General features: G+C 39.6%; 1 protein-coding gene across 1 annotated transcript in view; it reads left to right on the top strand.

Annotated features, from left to right (window-relative positions):
* The window catches only part of LOC119428844 (LIM domain only protein 7), a 35,902-nt gene extending 25,165 nt beyond the window's left edge, over window positions 1–10,737 (top strand). The window contains exons 20-29 of the mRNA XM_037696537.1: window positions 3,347–3,372; window positions 3,459–3,566; window positions 3,641–3,724; window positions 5,231–5,418; window positions 5,536–5,580; window positions 5,771–5,823; window positions 5,897–6,068; window positions 6,146–6,322; window positions 9,544–9,646; window positions 10,690–10,737. Of these exons, the coding sequence (XP_037552465.1) occupies window positions 3,347–3,372; window positions 3,459–3,566; window positions 3,641–3,724; window positions 5,231–5,418; window positions 5,536–5,580; window positions 5,771–5,823; window positions 5,897–6,068; window positions 6,146–6,322; window positions 9,544–9,646; window positions 10,690–10,737 (1,004 nt within the window). The remainder of the gene's footprint in view (window positions 1–3,346; window positions 3,373–3,458; window positions 3,567–3,640; window positions 3,725–5,230; window positions 5,419–5,535; window positions 5,581–5,770; window positions 5,824–5,896; window positions 6,069–6,145; window positions 6,323–9,543; window positions 9,647–10,689) is intronic.
* The last annotated feature ends 4,510 nt before the right edge of the window (window positions 10,738–15,247 follow it).

The raw sequence follows: 15,247 nt of genomic DNA, 5'->3' as shown, positions 1-15,247 counted from the left end.
TTTCACGTTTCTGATTAAATCTGCTGGAATACACTGTAGAAATTAATTTAAATTTGGATGTTTTTTTTTTTCTCTAAATATTTCAGCGTGGCTTTTAGGCTTGGACATTTGTCTCAGCTGTTTTCTGTTTTTAAACTGGAGCTGAATCCAAATCGGCTTTAATGCTTTGGGATGGGCTGGAGAAGTCGACAACATTTTAAAAGGTTTGAAACGGTTTCTAGAGGCCTTTGACGTTTTCTTAAGTGGTCAAGTTGTTTCGGAGATTTTAACATGTTCAAACTAGGGCTGGGCGATATAGACCAAAATTAACATCTCAATACTTTTTAGATAAATCTCGATACACGATATATCTTTTTTTTTTTCTGTCCAAAAGTATTAAAAAAAATCTTTTTCAGAGTCGAAGCTTTGTCTTAATTGTCACACAGGCACATTTATTAAACAATTGTAACTGTACAAAACGTCTAAAAAATGAACTATTTACATATATTAATAATAAACCTCTTCAGCTGTCGCATTCATGACGTGGGTAAGCGTGTGTGAAGCAGCACGTGTGGGACTGTTTGTATTCAGTGAGGGAGAAGGATGGGCTGCGTGCAGTCTAATGATACTCGACGGTTGCGATAGAGCCAATTTAACCATCGTAAATTGAAAAACTTGCAATACATAAAGTATATTCGATACATCGCCCAGCACTAGTTCAAACTAGAGCTGCATTCGGGCCTAAAAAAATCCGGCCTGCCCCGAACTTGTAGTTCCTCCCCCACCAAACCCAACCAAGACCCGATGAATTAACTGTAATTATCGGCCCGAACGCAGAAAAATAACTTTTTTTTAATTATTTTTATTATTATTAAGCTTTTACTACTTTTGTAAGCGAATCAGTTTGACATGATAGTTTTTAAAAACATATTTCAAAGAAAGGAAGATATGAGGTTTGTTTCACCAAATGGATATTAACATACAAAATGAATAGCCTAAAAAATAAACTCTACAGATTTTACAGAATGGTATTTCATGCATTATTTGGGAAAAATATAGAACAAGGCTATTTTACTTGAATGTGCTGCTCGCTTCAGATTTTGTAGATGCTGCTACTTCATGGCAGATCAGGTGCAGAGACGCACGCGGCCGGTGACCAGCTCATCCATCTGAGCTTAACTGGCCTTTTTTTTTTAACCTCCTTTTTCAACTGGCCAGTTGGACCTGCCTCCTCCTCTACAAGTACATTAACAGTTTTATATTGCGCATTCTTGTTTAAATTTCTTTGTGCTGTATGATTCGTAAAACCGTATTAAAAGCCCAAGACCGGCCCGTCCATCCAGCACATTAGTTTGACTCAAAACCCGGCGCGAATTTCGTGACTGGTGTGGGCCCGGGTTAGAAATTACAGCTCTAGTTCAAACCTCGAGTGACTCCTTCATGAATATTGTTCACAAACCATTCACTGCTCAGTGAGATACCGACTTTAGCTTTTGTCTTTTGAAAAGTGATGGTTGCTGTGATAGGCCTACAGGTGCGCTGCTTTAAAAAATGTGTTAAATAAAGCATTTAAAAAAACAAGCAGAAGATCCAACATGCTGGTATTTCATGCAAATTCAAGCAAAAAGCAGCTTTTGCCTTTTGTGCAGCACTTTGAGCCAGCTTCCCAAACAATTACAGAGCTGACAGCACTGATTACCATTAATAGGCACCCCCTGATGTGTGCAATAGTTGCCTTGTTTACGGTCACTTCCTATGTTCACTGTGGTGTGCTAATGTTCATGGTAAACGGGGGTTATTTGATGGATTTTTGTGGTCTGTGAGAGTTTCTGGGTCTAACGTCTGTCCCGCAACGGCTTCTCTCTCCAGGCTCTGCAGGAATCAGCTCATGGGTTTATTTGTGTGGTAAATGTTTGCTCGGTGTGTCTTCTGTTTGCTTGCAGCAGCTTGCTGGCTATTAGTTTGCAGAGCACTGTTTGTTGAGTATCAGCAAGTGAACAAACAAGATTGGTGTTTGTCAAAATGCTGCATGGATACTTTTAATTTGTTGTTGCTCTTTAGTGAACAGTTTGCTTTTTCTTTTTTCTGCATTTTCCTTGTGGCATCTCTGAGCTGGATGATGCATGAACCAGTGAGCTGATTCACATTAAGCCTGGCTGTTAGGATTATAATCCTAAATCACATGGAGTGAATATCACCTGCTATGTTTCTTACCTGTTTTTAATTTGTCCATTTACAACATAAGAAATAAAATAAACAAAACAAATTCATAAAAGAATGAAAAGGGTGCAGAGAGAAGAAAATTCTTATAAGATCTGCCCCTTATTTAATTTTTTTTTAATATAAAATCAAACAACTCAGGCTTGATCAATCCCCAAAGTGAAAACAAACATCAGGCATCCTTGACATGGCACCATACTTTCCTAACAATTTTAATATAATCTTTTTTTTTTTTTTAAACGTATAAATTGTTTTTAGAAGTTTTTTTATGGTGATATCAAGGCAAGGACTTTTATATTTATTTTTTTAAACAAATATTAAATTAATATTTGGGGATAATTTTTTAGCTTTATACATGACTTGCAAAAAACTATATTCAACCTAATCATGAAATTTTAATGTCAACTGATGAAATTTGTTGGTGTACCACAGCACTTCCTACTAATTCTTATAGCTCTTTTTTGTAAACTAAAAATAGGATTTGTAATTGCTTTGCACGCTTTTCTTTGTCATTCAAAAACTATTTTACTTTATTCACTAATGCAATTGATTTTTGCTATTTTTAAGTAATTTCCATGAGCTTTCCATGTCAGCTTCTCATCAATAATGACAACCCAAACTTTTATTTAACTATGAATTTCAATACTGTCTATTTTAAATGGGACTTCGATCATTTTATTTCTATTACTAAATATCATGTAGTTGTTTTTTTTCTCCATATTTAATAATAACTTAGACGTGCACAACTGATTCCAACTTGATACTTTCTGGAAGTTTCAGTCAAATGGGATTTACCTGTCTAAATAAAGGTTGAATGAAATTCATGCAGTGAGTTATGGTACAGAGAAGCAAACGCAGACACGGTCACGTCAGAGTTTGTGGCGGGCGATAACTACGGTCTATAAAACTCTGCTGCTCAACCAGTTTTGAGTTTGGGCAACAATGGAAGATGCAAGACAAAACTCAAGCGTGATCCGTGTTCATGCAGTGTTCTGCTTTTTCCACAGTTTGTCTTGTTGCTGTGTCTCCCTGATCTTTGTGTGAGGGATGTTTGATCAGCAGTAAATGATGTCACTCAGCTTTTACCATCTTTATTTAAAAAAAAAATATTCAAAATTTCATTTTACTGACTGATCTTTCCTTGCAGGAGGCTCAGAATCTGCCATATCGGATGTAAGTTGTCACATTACTGGATCAGTGTGTGGATCTCTGCTCATATTTAACTTCTCTGTGTGAGTGTGTGAACTTGTGTGTGTCAGCTCCAGGTGCCCTCCCTGAGCCCCTCCACCTGCAGCTTTTCATGGGACCTCGACGAGGATCGCAAGCGTCAGGAGAAGTGGCAGGAAGAGCAGGAGCGCCTCCTGCAGGTCTGCACCTCCACACCAACACTGGCTGCCACAGTGAGCCACATGTTGGTGAACAGAACTTGTTTTTCGTTTAGGAGCAGTACCAGAGGGATCAGGAGAGGCTGGAGGAGGAGTGGAGACGGGCGCAGCAGGATGCAGTGGAAGGCAGGACGCTGCAGGTAACGAAAAGCTGCCTTTCTATAGACGGTTGCTTTTTACTTGCAGAACTTGGATCTTGTCTTTATATGTTCTGACTCAAACATCTGCACAAACATATTCAAGATGAAATATTTGACTCCTTGAATATAATTTACTGGAACATGTTCTGCGATGGAGTTAAAGTCACAGCAGTCTGCTCGTATAAATGGTGTTAAATGATTATTTTATATGCACATGTTTCTGTTCAGGGCCCTGAGATGATTCTGTTGTGACTTGGTGCTATAAATAAACTGAACTGAATAAAGAATTTTAATGTTTTGCATAAATAAACCCTTAAATTGTCACAAATCAACGGCGTAGTTTAATAAATCTTTAGAATTAAATTAATTATAAATCTGAACAATGGCTGTGTTTAATTCCTGAACGGTATCGTGTGTAATTTCTGAATCAGTAATTGGATTTTTATTTTATTATTATTATTTTTTTACAAAAAGCATTTGATTTGTAATGAAAAATAAATTGTGAAGCTTTTAAAGTCTTTAAATCAGTAAAGTTACAAGTATTTACTGAGCATGTTTTTTTGTTTCAATCTTTTTTTTTATTTTTTTATTTTTTTTTTATAAAAGATGGCTGTTAAGCTTCAACTTCAATGCTTTTGTTAGATATTGGTATTTTCAGTGTAATTTCAAAAGTTTTTTTTTTTTATTTCTCTCATTCAACTCGTCCACTTGGAGGAATTTTTTTATTTTTTTCCAACATTTAGCACAAGTTAAACTCCTGAATGCCGGAGTATTCCTTCAACGTAAACGGCTTACCTCCTGTCCTTTTTTGAATAGAATAATTTGTTCTGACGGGTCGGCACGGACTCTGTTCTGTTATTTGGAGAAGCGCTGAAGGTGTTGATGTAATATTTCTCTGTGGTCCAGTTTTTGGTGAAATCAAAGCTGCAAAAACTGTCTTTAGAATTTGCTGACGATGCTTATTTTAGCTTTTTTATTCTCAGCTTCTTGTGCCTCAGTGAAGCACAAAGACCCAACCATCATACTCCCACCACCATAGTTCACTACTGAATTGATCATTCCTCGTGAAGCCATCATGGCTAACCAATTCCCTTTATTGCACAGACACACAGGAAGTGGTGTTGAAATTATTTTAATGTTGGCATCCAGAGCTTTTTGAATTTCCATACATAAGTCTACTTTTACAGATATGAAGTTAAAACTTTGAACAATCCATTAATTCATTTGGCTAAAAACAAGCTGTCCACTCAGGTCTGCCATTAAATTAACCGTCAACACTAGTTTCAAGTTAATTTTTAATTGACCTGCTAATTCTAGAGACTAAAGCTTTTACCACTCGCATGTAAAAGGATGTTTTTTGAATAAAAATTAAGGTTTTGCTTGATTTCACTTGAATAGAGTTAATAAATGCATTTCTTCTGTTCTAAAATTTGATTTGTTTTTTTATAAAATTCAGAGTGAAGATGGTTCATATTCTTTGTAACCACATTTTTCATGTCTTCAAAGGAGAATGCATTCGAGGTGACCGGTGGTTCTGAGAGTTTTGCCACTTCTCTGTTTGATGCGAACGGACTGATGAAGAAAACTCAAGATGACGAGCAAAGACCCAACGGAGAGGATCTGAACCAAGTTGGATTAAAACATCAGAGTGTTGGTAACGGAACACAGGACGACCAGATTACTGAGAAAGATTGGTAAGAAAGGCTTCATGTCCTGAGAATGCATGTAATCTAGACTGTGCACGGTATCAATGCTCATGTGGCTGCTTCTGCTTTGGACCGGGCCTTCTTGCTGCTAACACTGAACTTCAGGGCTGAGGGCTCCTCTGGTCTCACTCGGTTGTCCCCTGCACACAGGTCAGATAAAGCTTAGCTTTGTTTCCATTTCTTTCTGTGCTTTGGTTTAACAATTTTAATGGGGTTATCACTTAAGTTTAAAATAACTAGCATAATTTTTATTTTTTTTTTAAATGCAGATGCTATGTTTTCTTCTTTACTCTGGTTTGGCTTCACAGAAATAATAATGTGAGGTCTGTGTCTCTAACAGGGCACTGTCCTCATCTACGCCAGCATTATCTGGACCCTGCAAGCAAATCAAAGGTTAAGTTACCTTCCTGTCATATCATTTGTCTTCTCTTCTGAAGATGTGCTGAGTCAAATCTACACTTTTCAGGTGATGAGAGGAAAAGATTTGGATGGCCCTTGTCCAAGGCTGAGCGAGAGCGGCAGCAGATTTTGGAGGAGATGAAGAAACGGACTCAGCTTCTGACCGACAACAGCTGGATACGTCAACACGGCAACTGTCCCCAGAAGGAGCCCATCGATGCTGGTGCTCCCATGAAGAGGTGGGCTCAGTATCTGTACCACATCCAAACTGGGGTTTAAGTTTGGCGTATTGCATACATCTGTTCTTGGTTTGCAGATATGATTCTTTGAATAACCTGGATTCGTTGTATCCAAACCTGGCTGCAATACTTTCTTACCCTCGCCCTCATTCGGCTGCCGGAAGTTATGTAATCCCAAGCAGGAACGCTGCGTCCCGCTACAGCACTGGATCCATGTCTTCTAAAAGAAACGTGGACTCGTCTCACTACGCCAGGTACACGATTCATGTGTATGAAGTTCTCTGTTTTGTGCTTGATTTGAAACATTCTGGACTCACAGTACGAACATGTGCTGCCCCAGGATGGTCAGTGGCTCGAGGACTTGCTGTGTGTGTGAGCGAGTCCTGGGTAGTGGGGCAGCCATGGTCATAGAGACCCTTAGTCTCTACTTCCACCTGACCTGTTTCCAGGTGAGAGGTTCTGATCAGGTTCAGGTATGGGTCAATGTGGTTGCATTTCTGGCTCCATCAGCTGAAGGTGCTTAATTTGGGGAATGTCATCAACAAAAATGTAAATGCAACATTTTACTTTTGATTCCATGAGCTGAACTCAAAGATCAAACTTTTTCTATGCACACTCCCCCCCACCCCACCCCCAAATATATTAACGAATGTGTGTAAATCTGTTGAGTGCTTCTTTGCTAAGATAAAACATCCACCTCACAGGTGTGGCATATCAACAAGGTGCTGATAGACAGAATGATTATTGCACATGTGTGCATTAGGCTGACCACAATAAAAGGCCACTAGTTTAAAATGTCCAGTTTTCTCACTACACAACCACAGATGTTGCAGGTTTTGAGGGAGTGTGCAGTTACGCTGACTGCAGGAATGTCCACCAGAGCTGTTGCACATGAATTGACCGTTCATTTCTTTACCATAAGCCGTCTCAAAGGGCGTTTCAGAGAATTTGTCATAACATCCAACTGGACTCACAACCACAGAGCATGTGTAACCACACCAGTCCAGGACCTCCACATCCAGCATCTTCACCTCCAAGACTGTCTGAGACCAGCCAGCTGCTGCATAACTATATTTCTGCACAAATCCTCAAACTGTCTCGGAAGTCCATCTGCTTGTTCATCTGCACAGTCTCCACCTGACTGCAGTTCACCATCATAACTGACTTGAGTGAGCAAATGCTCACATTTGATGGAGCATGGCACATTGAGGTGTTTTCTTCCCCGGATGAATTCTGGTTTTCACTGTACATGGCAGACGGCAGACTGTGTGCATGGTTGTGTGGGTGAGCAGTTTGCTCATGTCCACATGAATCGAGAGGCCCACGGTGGCAGTGGTGTTATAATATGGGCAGGTGTTATGAACAACAGAGGGGCTGGTGTGGCTACACGTGGTCTGTGATTGAGTCCAGTTGGATGTTCTGCCAAATGCTCTGAACCTGGACATTCCTGCAGTCTGCATACCAACTGCACACTCCCTCAAAACATGTGACATCTGTGGCTTTGCTGTGATAAAACTGCATTTTACAGAGTGGCCTTTTATTGTGGTCAGCCTAAAGCAGACCTGTTCAATACTCCTGTCTAATCAGCATATTTTTATGCCACACCTGTGAGGTGGGTGGATCATCTCGGCAAAAAGGTGCTCACTAACCGATTTACACAAATTTGAACAATATTTGAAACCAAAAGGCCAACTGTGTACATAAAGTGTTACCGGTAGATCTTTGACTTCAGATCATGAAAAATGGCGGCAAGTAAGTGTTTCATTTATACATTTCTTCAGTGTAGGAGGCTTGCATTTGTCCTGAGTGAGTCATGCTTTTGTATTTGCTTCATGGTGCTTTGGGACCTGTCTAAAGCCAGTCTGTCACCTGGCTACAACTGTTTGACTAATTGTTTCAAGATTTAGAGAAAATGGTTTGATTTTCGGTGCAATCTCAATTAATTTTGAGTATTGAATTACTTTTTTTTTTTTTTTTTTTATAAATGACTTGTGTCCACAGCTTGTAGAACTGTATTCTTGGCCAATTCACTAACTGTTCAATGGCTCACAAATTACAGAAATTACTGTAATTTCCAGATTATAAGCTGCTGCTTTTTTCACACTTGTCGAACACCGCAACATATACAAAGCTGCGACTTACTTGTGGGTTTTCTTTTTTTTACGAGCTAACGTGCTTCATGCTGCCAAAACATTTAGCCTCGTCACACCCGAGCACTCTCATAGCAGACCACTACACATCTCACAAGGACCCACCAGTCCTCCTGACTCAAGAAGACTACCTAACCGATCAAAGTGGACCATGGTTTCATTGGTCCAATGACCATTGGTCCACATCATACTCTCCTCCCCGTTGTGCCCCCTTGGGACACAACTAAGCATTTGCAGCCACTCGAAATAAGTGTGAATCGTGCATTAGTGTGGCACTCCAAGCTCGGTGGGAGACTTGGATGACTAGCGGTTAGAAATCTTCCAAAATTGGCCACATGCAAAGAGCAAGTTTTGCTCCAGTCTGCCTGTGGATCCTGGCAGTGGAGCAGTGTTAAAAAAAAAAAAAAAAAAAAAAAAAAAAACGGGTTTCTAAAGGCAATTGCGTGATTAAGAGCTGCACAAGCTCAAAGGTGCAGTGTACAGGCAGGGGGGGAAAAAAGTACTGTATGTTACCAGTATGTATTTAGTTAAAAAAAACTAACGAGATATTTACACATAAGGATTACAAACAATGTGGACACCCGCAGCTTATAGACGAGTGCAGCCTATATATGTACAATTATTATATTTCTTTGTAAACATAGTGGGTGCAGCTTATATGCAGGTGTGCTCAATAGTCCAAAAATTAGGGTAAATGGAAAGTGTTTGCAGAGTTACTGCAGACGTCTGGAAGCTGCTGCAAACTTCATAGAACAGTCTGTCTTGCAGTTTGTTTGGAACATGCTCCAATTCCACAACAGATGCTGGCCTTGCACCTTGCATGAGGAGACTGAGAACACCTGTGAACATTTTAGACACTTGAAACTTTCTTATGAATGCTTGTTAAAAATTGGCACTCGGGTTGTGTACTGGGCCAAGCTTCAGTCTGGTTTTCTGCACAGGTGATTCTTACAGATGCGTTTGTGTTTGAATTTCTACTCTTGTGCACCGTATTGGCTCAGTAAGGGAATGTGGCCCTCTGTCATGCTTTGCTTTTAGATGCTAATTGCAAAAGCCTCAGTGACGGGGATAAATCTGCCATGGGTTCATTAACATGTAGCCAAGAAAATCACCTCTTTGTTCCAGATGAGTTCCACACAGGCGAACATGCATGCACTAATTATTGTAAAATGCTTTCATGTGGGAAATGGAGCTTCTTTTGAATTCTGTGTTTGGGTGGCGGACGATCCAGTGGAGTGATTTTTGACACTAAAAGCCTTTATTAAAGGTCAGACTTTTTTTTTTTTTACTACAATCACTTTCTCACTTTTCAATCTTCCCCTCAGTGTGTGGGCTGCAGCAGACACCTCAGAGGAACGGAGACTGGAGTCCAGGTCCGAGTCAGAAAAAGGAAGCCCTATTGTGACGGCTGCTATTTCCAGCTCAAGTGTAAGTATTAGTGTTTGTAAGAATCTGATCCTGGCTGAAAATCATGTACCTCACCATTTCTGTGCTACATGCCTTTATTGTCCCCTGTTGCAAAGCGAAAAGTGGAGATTGGAAATCCCGTCTGTCCACCTTGAATGGCGTGATGCCTTGAAAGATGAGCGAGATGCCAATTTTGATTTTGTCGTTTATACATTTAGACAAAAATCTCTTTCAAAAACTGGGTTGGATTTCCCCAGTGGAGAAATAAATCATCTAGATTTTTCCCAACACACATGTGAGCAGAGAGATGCCATCTAAGGTGTCTGGGGAGTAGCTGGTGAGTTAAGGGCCTTGCTCAAGGGCTCAGTGTGGAGCACATTTTAATCTGTCCAGGGAGTTTAGTGTAGTTTAGTGTATTTCTTTGTTAGATCCTTAGTACTGTTTTACAATTTATATTTTTGCTATAGTTATATGTAGCTGGGACCCTGTGTACACAATTTTGTTCCACCTCATGCACCACGTGATGCAAACGACAATACAGAACCTTGAGTTGAACCAGTAAACTTCAGATCACAGGCTCACTTTCTCTAAACTCTGCAACACCACTAACTCCTTAAATTTATGGTGGCCTAAACCACCATTGGCCACCCCCTGGCTCCGCCCTTGCACCTGGTCATGGATAAAATTACCCCCTCAGCAGGATCGTCGCTGTGTGCCGCCTCAGACGAGCAAAAATCAAAGCTACCTCTGTTCGTGTACAGTGGAACACCTCCCCCCTTCACCACAAACATTAAGATTTGCATTCTCTGTTCATTTGGTTAAAAAAAAAATCTTAAACGCTCCCCTCAAACTGAAAACCTTCCATCAGTGACCGGGGGACACGAGTGGACCACTTGTTTACTTACTGTGATGGTGCAGATCCGTTTTGTTTTTTAATTTGTATTTGTATTCATTTTTTTGCCACTGGTGTTGTATAAAACATTTTTAAAATGCTGTTATACTGCTATATTTAGACAGTTACTACTCCTGGTGCTACTAGTACTAATTATGCTTTCTCATTACAGCCACTGGTACCATGTGACCAACACGACGTGCTCAACATTGAAGAGTAAACGGAACGACTCGCGGCCACTGCTGAAGAAAACTGTGGAAAACGATACTCATAAAGCCAAACCATGATTTTTACTTTTTTGTTGGTTCTAATAAACTAAGATGCAGAATTAAAACTATTTGATAACAAGCAAAGTAGATCTTAACGGTTGATTTTTATCAGGTAGATTGTATTTAGCTTCTTTGCCTTTAATTTAGGTTATATAGATATAATATATGAAATCAGAAGTTAACTGTATTGCTATAATTTTGTTTTTGAAGTTGCTATTTATCACATCTGTGTGCTCTCTTCAGTCTTTACTCGGCCGTGCATTAAATGTATCAGATTAAGAGATGCTCAATGTAATCCAGAGACATTTAAACGTGCACTGCAGCACTTTCTGTTCACTTGGAAAGTCACAAAGTGCAGATTAGGATGAGTCAATTATGTATAGAATGCATTCTTTTCCTCACTTTAATTGAAATGTGTTTATTTTATTCTTTTTTTGTAAATAAAGTGCACTAAACTGAGAATGGTCGTTTATTCATTTGTGCACCACATGGTGGCAGCCTTGGCCTCATTGTGAAACACACTGCTGCAGGAAATGACATTTATAAAATGCCAAAAACAAAAAGGGGTCACTGTTTGACTAATGGCTAATCTTTCAATCTTTGCATTGTAAAATAAACATGCATTTATATTGTCATGAACTATTTTCTGCAGCGTGTGCTAAAGAGTTTACCCGAGTGCTGTGGACTCTTAACAGTCAAACTGAGTGAAAACGAGCTGAAGAGTCCAGATCAAAAGAAGGAAGTGTGCAATTACTGAAATGTCAACTGAACTGCCTGCTCAAGTCGAGCCAAGAAGTTGCACATCTTTGTCGTGCTCCAGTTTGTTGTGTAATGCAACAACCCTGAGGTTGTGTAATGCATCATTTCTTAGAACTATAACGGGACTGGTTTCTGCTCGTTTCTTTTGTTGTTACATGTGAGGAGCGTCTGCTTGAACTGGTTGAGGCATAACGCTGCAGTTTGTCAGGAAAACTATCTGAACTGATAAGTGTGGGGAAAAAAAGTTTTCTTGTAAAACAAAGTTTTCTAAAACGTTTTACCTGCAAATCCTCGTTTTCAGAGCAGAAGTCTGAACATGCAGCTTCAAAAATCTTTCATTTTAACTAAATTCTATAGGGTAGATTTTTATTTTACAAATTGGGAAAATCATAAATTAGCTAATCCATAAAACCATTTTAAGAGAATCCAACATTTTTCAGTCAGGTCATCTGGACAGTTTCTTCTTTTATTTTTTTTGTGCTGAAATGTTTCGCCTTTGGTCCGGAAGCGTTCATCAGACAAACTCACAACAAAACCGATTCTTCCCCCAACAGCTTACTCCAAAGTGGAACAAGCCAGTTCCGCTTGTGATAAAGGCTGTAAACAAGGAAGAGGGCCAGCAATGTAGGAGGGGGCGTCCCAAAGAGACCATCTTAGCACAAGCAGAACTGGTTTGTTCCACTTTGGAGTGAGCTGTTGGGGGAAGAATCAATTATGTTGTGTGTTTCCTTGACTGGTGAAGCCTTCCGGACCGAAGGCGAAACGTTTCAGCACAAAAAAAAAAAATTGTCCAGATGACCTGACTGAAAAATGTTGGATTGTATACCTGGATTATTGATGGACTTTGTTGTTCATTTTAAGAGAAGTTTATGGTGAGCTGATGGCTCGTCTGTTCAGGGTCTGTTCAGGGTCAAGACCAAAGTGCCGCCTTTATACAGCTGCAGTCTAGTCTTTAACATTTACATCTGCCTGTCTTAGGTTGTTTTCACACTAGATAGTCCGGTAGACCCGGTTCGGTTCGGGACCAATATTCATGACCTTTAGTTTACATTTGAGCTGGTGCGTTTGCATTCACCCTGCACTGTGCAGTCGAGTCAACCTGTTGAACTAACCTATTCCCCTGCTCGCCTGTGGGGGCGCTGCACCAAGAACTACTGAAAGAAACGACACAAAAACCTCAAGACACGTCTTCTTCTGTAAATAAAAATAAAAACGAAGTGGCATAAAGTTATATTTTGTCATTTTTCAAAAATGGACTTAGCATGAGCAGAAGATGTGGCAGAAGACCATGGAGAATATTGTTTTTCCACACAAGTCAGCTGATGGCTCCATATAAGGTCAGAGAAATGCGTGTTTGTCCTGCGGAGCAGGGCCCGGTCGTTTACATTCACACTGTACTCGAACCGCGCTGGAGTTGGCTTATACCGGACCGAGACCTAGGTTTTAGCACGGGCCAGAGTTCGCCTTTTTGTTCGAGTTCGATGGTGCGTTCACACCTCCCCAAACGAACCGGACATTCTAGGAAAACGAGCTAGAGTTCGATGAAAGCGGACTAAACGGGGCTAGTGTGAATGTACCCCAACATTTACATCTGCCTGTCTTAGATTAGTTATTCCTGAAGAAATATTAACATAATGCCCTAAAGCTGCACAGAAAGTGCTACAGCTAGCTGCTGTTATCCGTTTTTGTAAAACGTGTTTTTTGTTGCACGTTTATACAAGGTTTTTTTTATTTTTTTTTATGAGGGTCATGTAAAACTAAAAGCACTGGAATGACATGTTTGACACTCAAGTCATTTTTAAGATTAATTAAACAATTTATCCGCACTAAAGCTATTTAACAGCTTTCTACAACAGGTAAGATGTTCTTTAATGTCGGGTTCTCAATGTACCAATCTTAAGGCCTTGGAGTCTCAGAACATGAAAAACGGACCGTAAAATTACCTGCAATTTAAAATTGAAATCAAATTTATTTTATTCAAAGTGAAGCTATCCCATTTTTGTGTTCATCTCCTGCAAATCAAATAAGTCACTGTCTTGTTAAATTAGTGCAAGATCAAATTTCCAAATGATGCAGATCAGTAAGTGAAATTTTAGTTTATTTATAGTTTCAAGGACTTGAGTACTGACTGAACAGTTTATTTCCTGTTACTTTTTGACCCTTTTATATGCTGACTGAAATTGCACCATGTGAGCTGCTAAGGTTTTAATTTCGGGTATGAAATCCCCCCCCCCCCCCGCCCCCCCCAAAAAAAAAAAAATTACTGACTACAGTATAAAAATATATTTAATATATTTTAAATATTTAATATATAAAATGTATATTATGTCTGACTACCCAATTAAAACTGTTAATTGGTTGTAGTTCATCTTGGTTGAAAAATATTTTTGAAAGTTTTGCACAAAAACAATATTGTGCTGCAGGGTAAGATGTGAAGTGACTCACAGGAAAGAAAGGTCAAAGCTACAAAAGGGAAGACGGTTCACTGTCCTCAGACTTCAGCAGAGAAGTGCTCGATTTTGAAATGACTGCTAACGATCTGAAAGTGTAGACTTTTGTGATTTATTGGACAAATTCTACAAAAATGTGGAAATTAAACTTCACATTTACCGGCAGCGTTCATTGATCTGCTTCCACGTATTCACGGCATTCAACTCAGAAGTCAGAGCTTCTAAAGGCAGCATTATGTCCAAAACAAGGAAGTGGTTTAATGCAAATTCTGCACGAAGTAAATCCAAATGATCTTTCCAACATTTATCTCTGTGCAGTTTTTATTCTGCCACAGTCCAGCATGGGAGCACGAGAGGAGAGAATGCAGCAATGTTACAGTATATAGATGGAAAAATAAAATTCTGGTCACAGCCACAGTTCTCTGGTGTTTGGATGTCTCTGTGGACACGCATTGATCATTCTGCACTCTCAGCCTAGCAGAGATATTTTTACTGTTGTCTGTGACCTGGACTTTTATAACCGAGAGCTCACTTCCTCAAAGGCAGAGGCATTTTTCAGTTTGACATCCTCCATCTGTTCAGGATGACACTGGTGACTCTGGCTCGACCCATTAAAATACCACAAGCACCGTTTGCTGAGAACAGCAGAGGGTCAAACAGAACAAGCAGACATTTATTCAAGTCTACCACCGGTCGTGTGGACCTCGTTTCCAGAGCAGCCTCGAACATTCCTTTCAGTCCAATAGATCATCGATCTTACTACTTTTTTTTTTATCTTGTGAGGTTTTTCCAATAACTAATCAAGTTTCCACTTCTCCTTTAGCCAATATAGACAGACTTTGGTACAACCCCAAACCATAATGAGTAACGCCTAATTAAAGCTAGAACGCAAATACGGCCGAGGTATGTTTTCAATCTGAGAGGTCGGGTTTGAGCATGGCTGCAGTTACTGAGGGGAAAAATACTAACCCTGCTATTTACTCAATAATCTGAAGAATGTTTAGAGCTTAATCTTTGGGTTTTAAGGAAATTATTTGTTCGTCACATGAGAGGAGCCCAGAAGTGTCACAAAAACTCTTTTTGGAGAAAGGAAATGATTCATCTTTTTAAACTCCTCCCTCACAGTTTGTGTGAGAAGCTCTTTGTTCACTATTAATAATAAAAGTTTCCTGATAACCATGTCTGGGATACTATAGAACAAATCTTTGGCGTTTCCCACCAGTTTTCAATCGTAATGTGTTTAAAAAGGATC

The sequence above is a fragment of the Nematolebias whitei genome, chromosome 2 (assembly GCF_014905685.2).
Source record: "Nematolebias whitei isolate Nwh7 chromosome 2, NemWhi1, whole genome shotgun sequence".
Classification (NCBI taxonomy): domain Eukaryota; kingdom Metazoa; phylum Chordata; class Actinopteri; order Cyprinodontiformes; family Rivulidae; genus Nematolebias; species Nematolebias whitei.
Note: the sequence above shows the minus strand (reverse complement) of the source record. Positions and strands in the feature narration are given on the sequence as shown.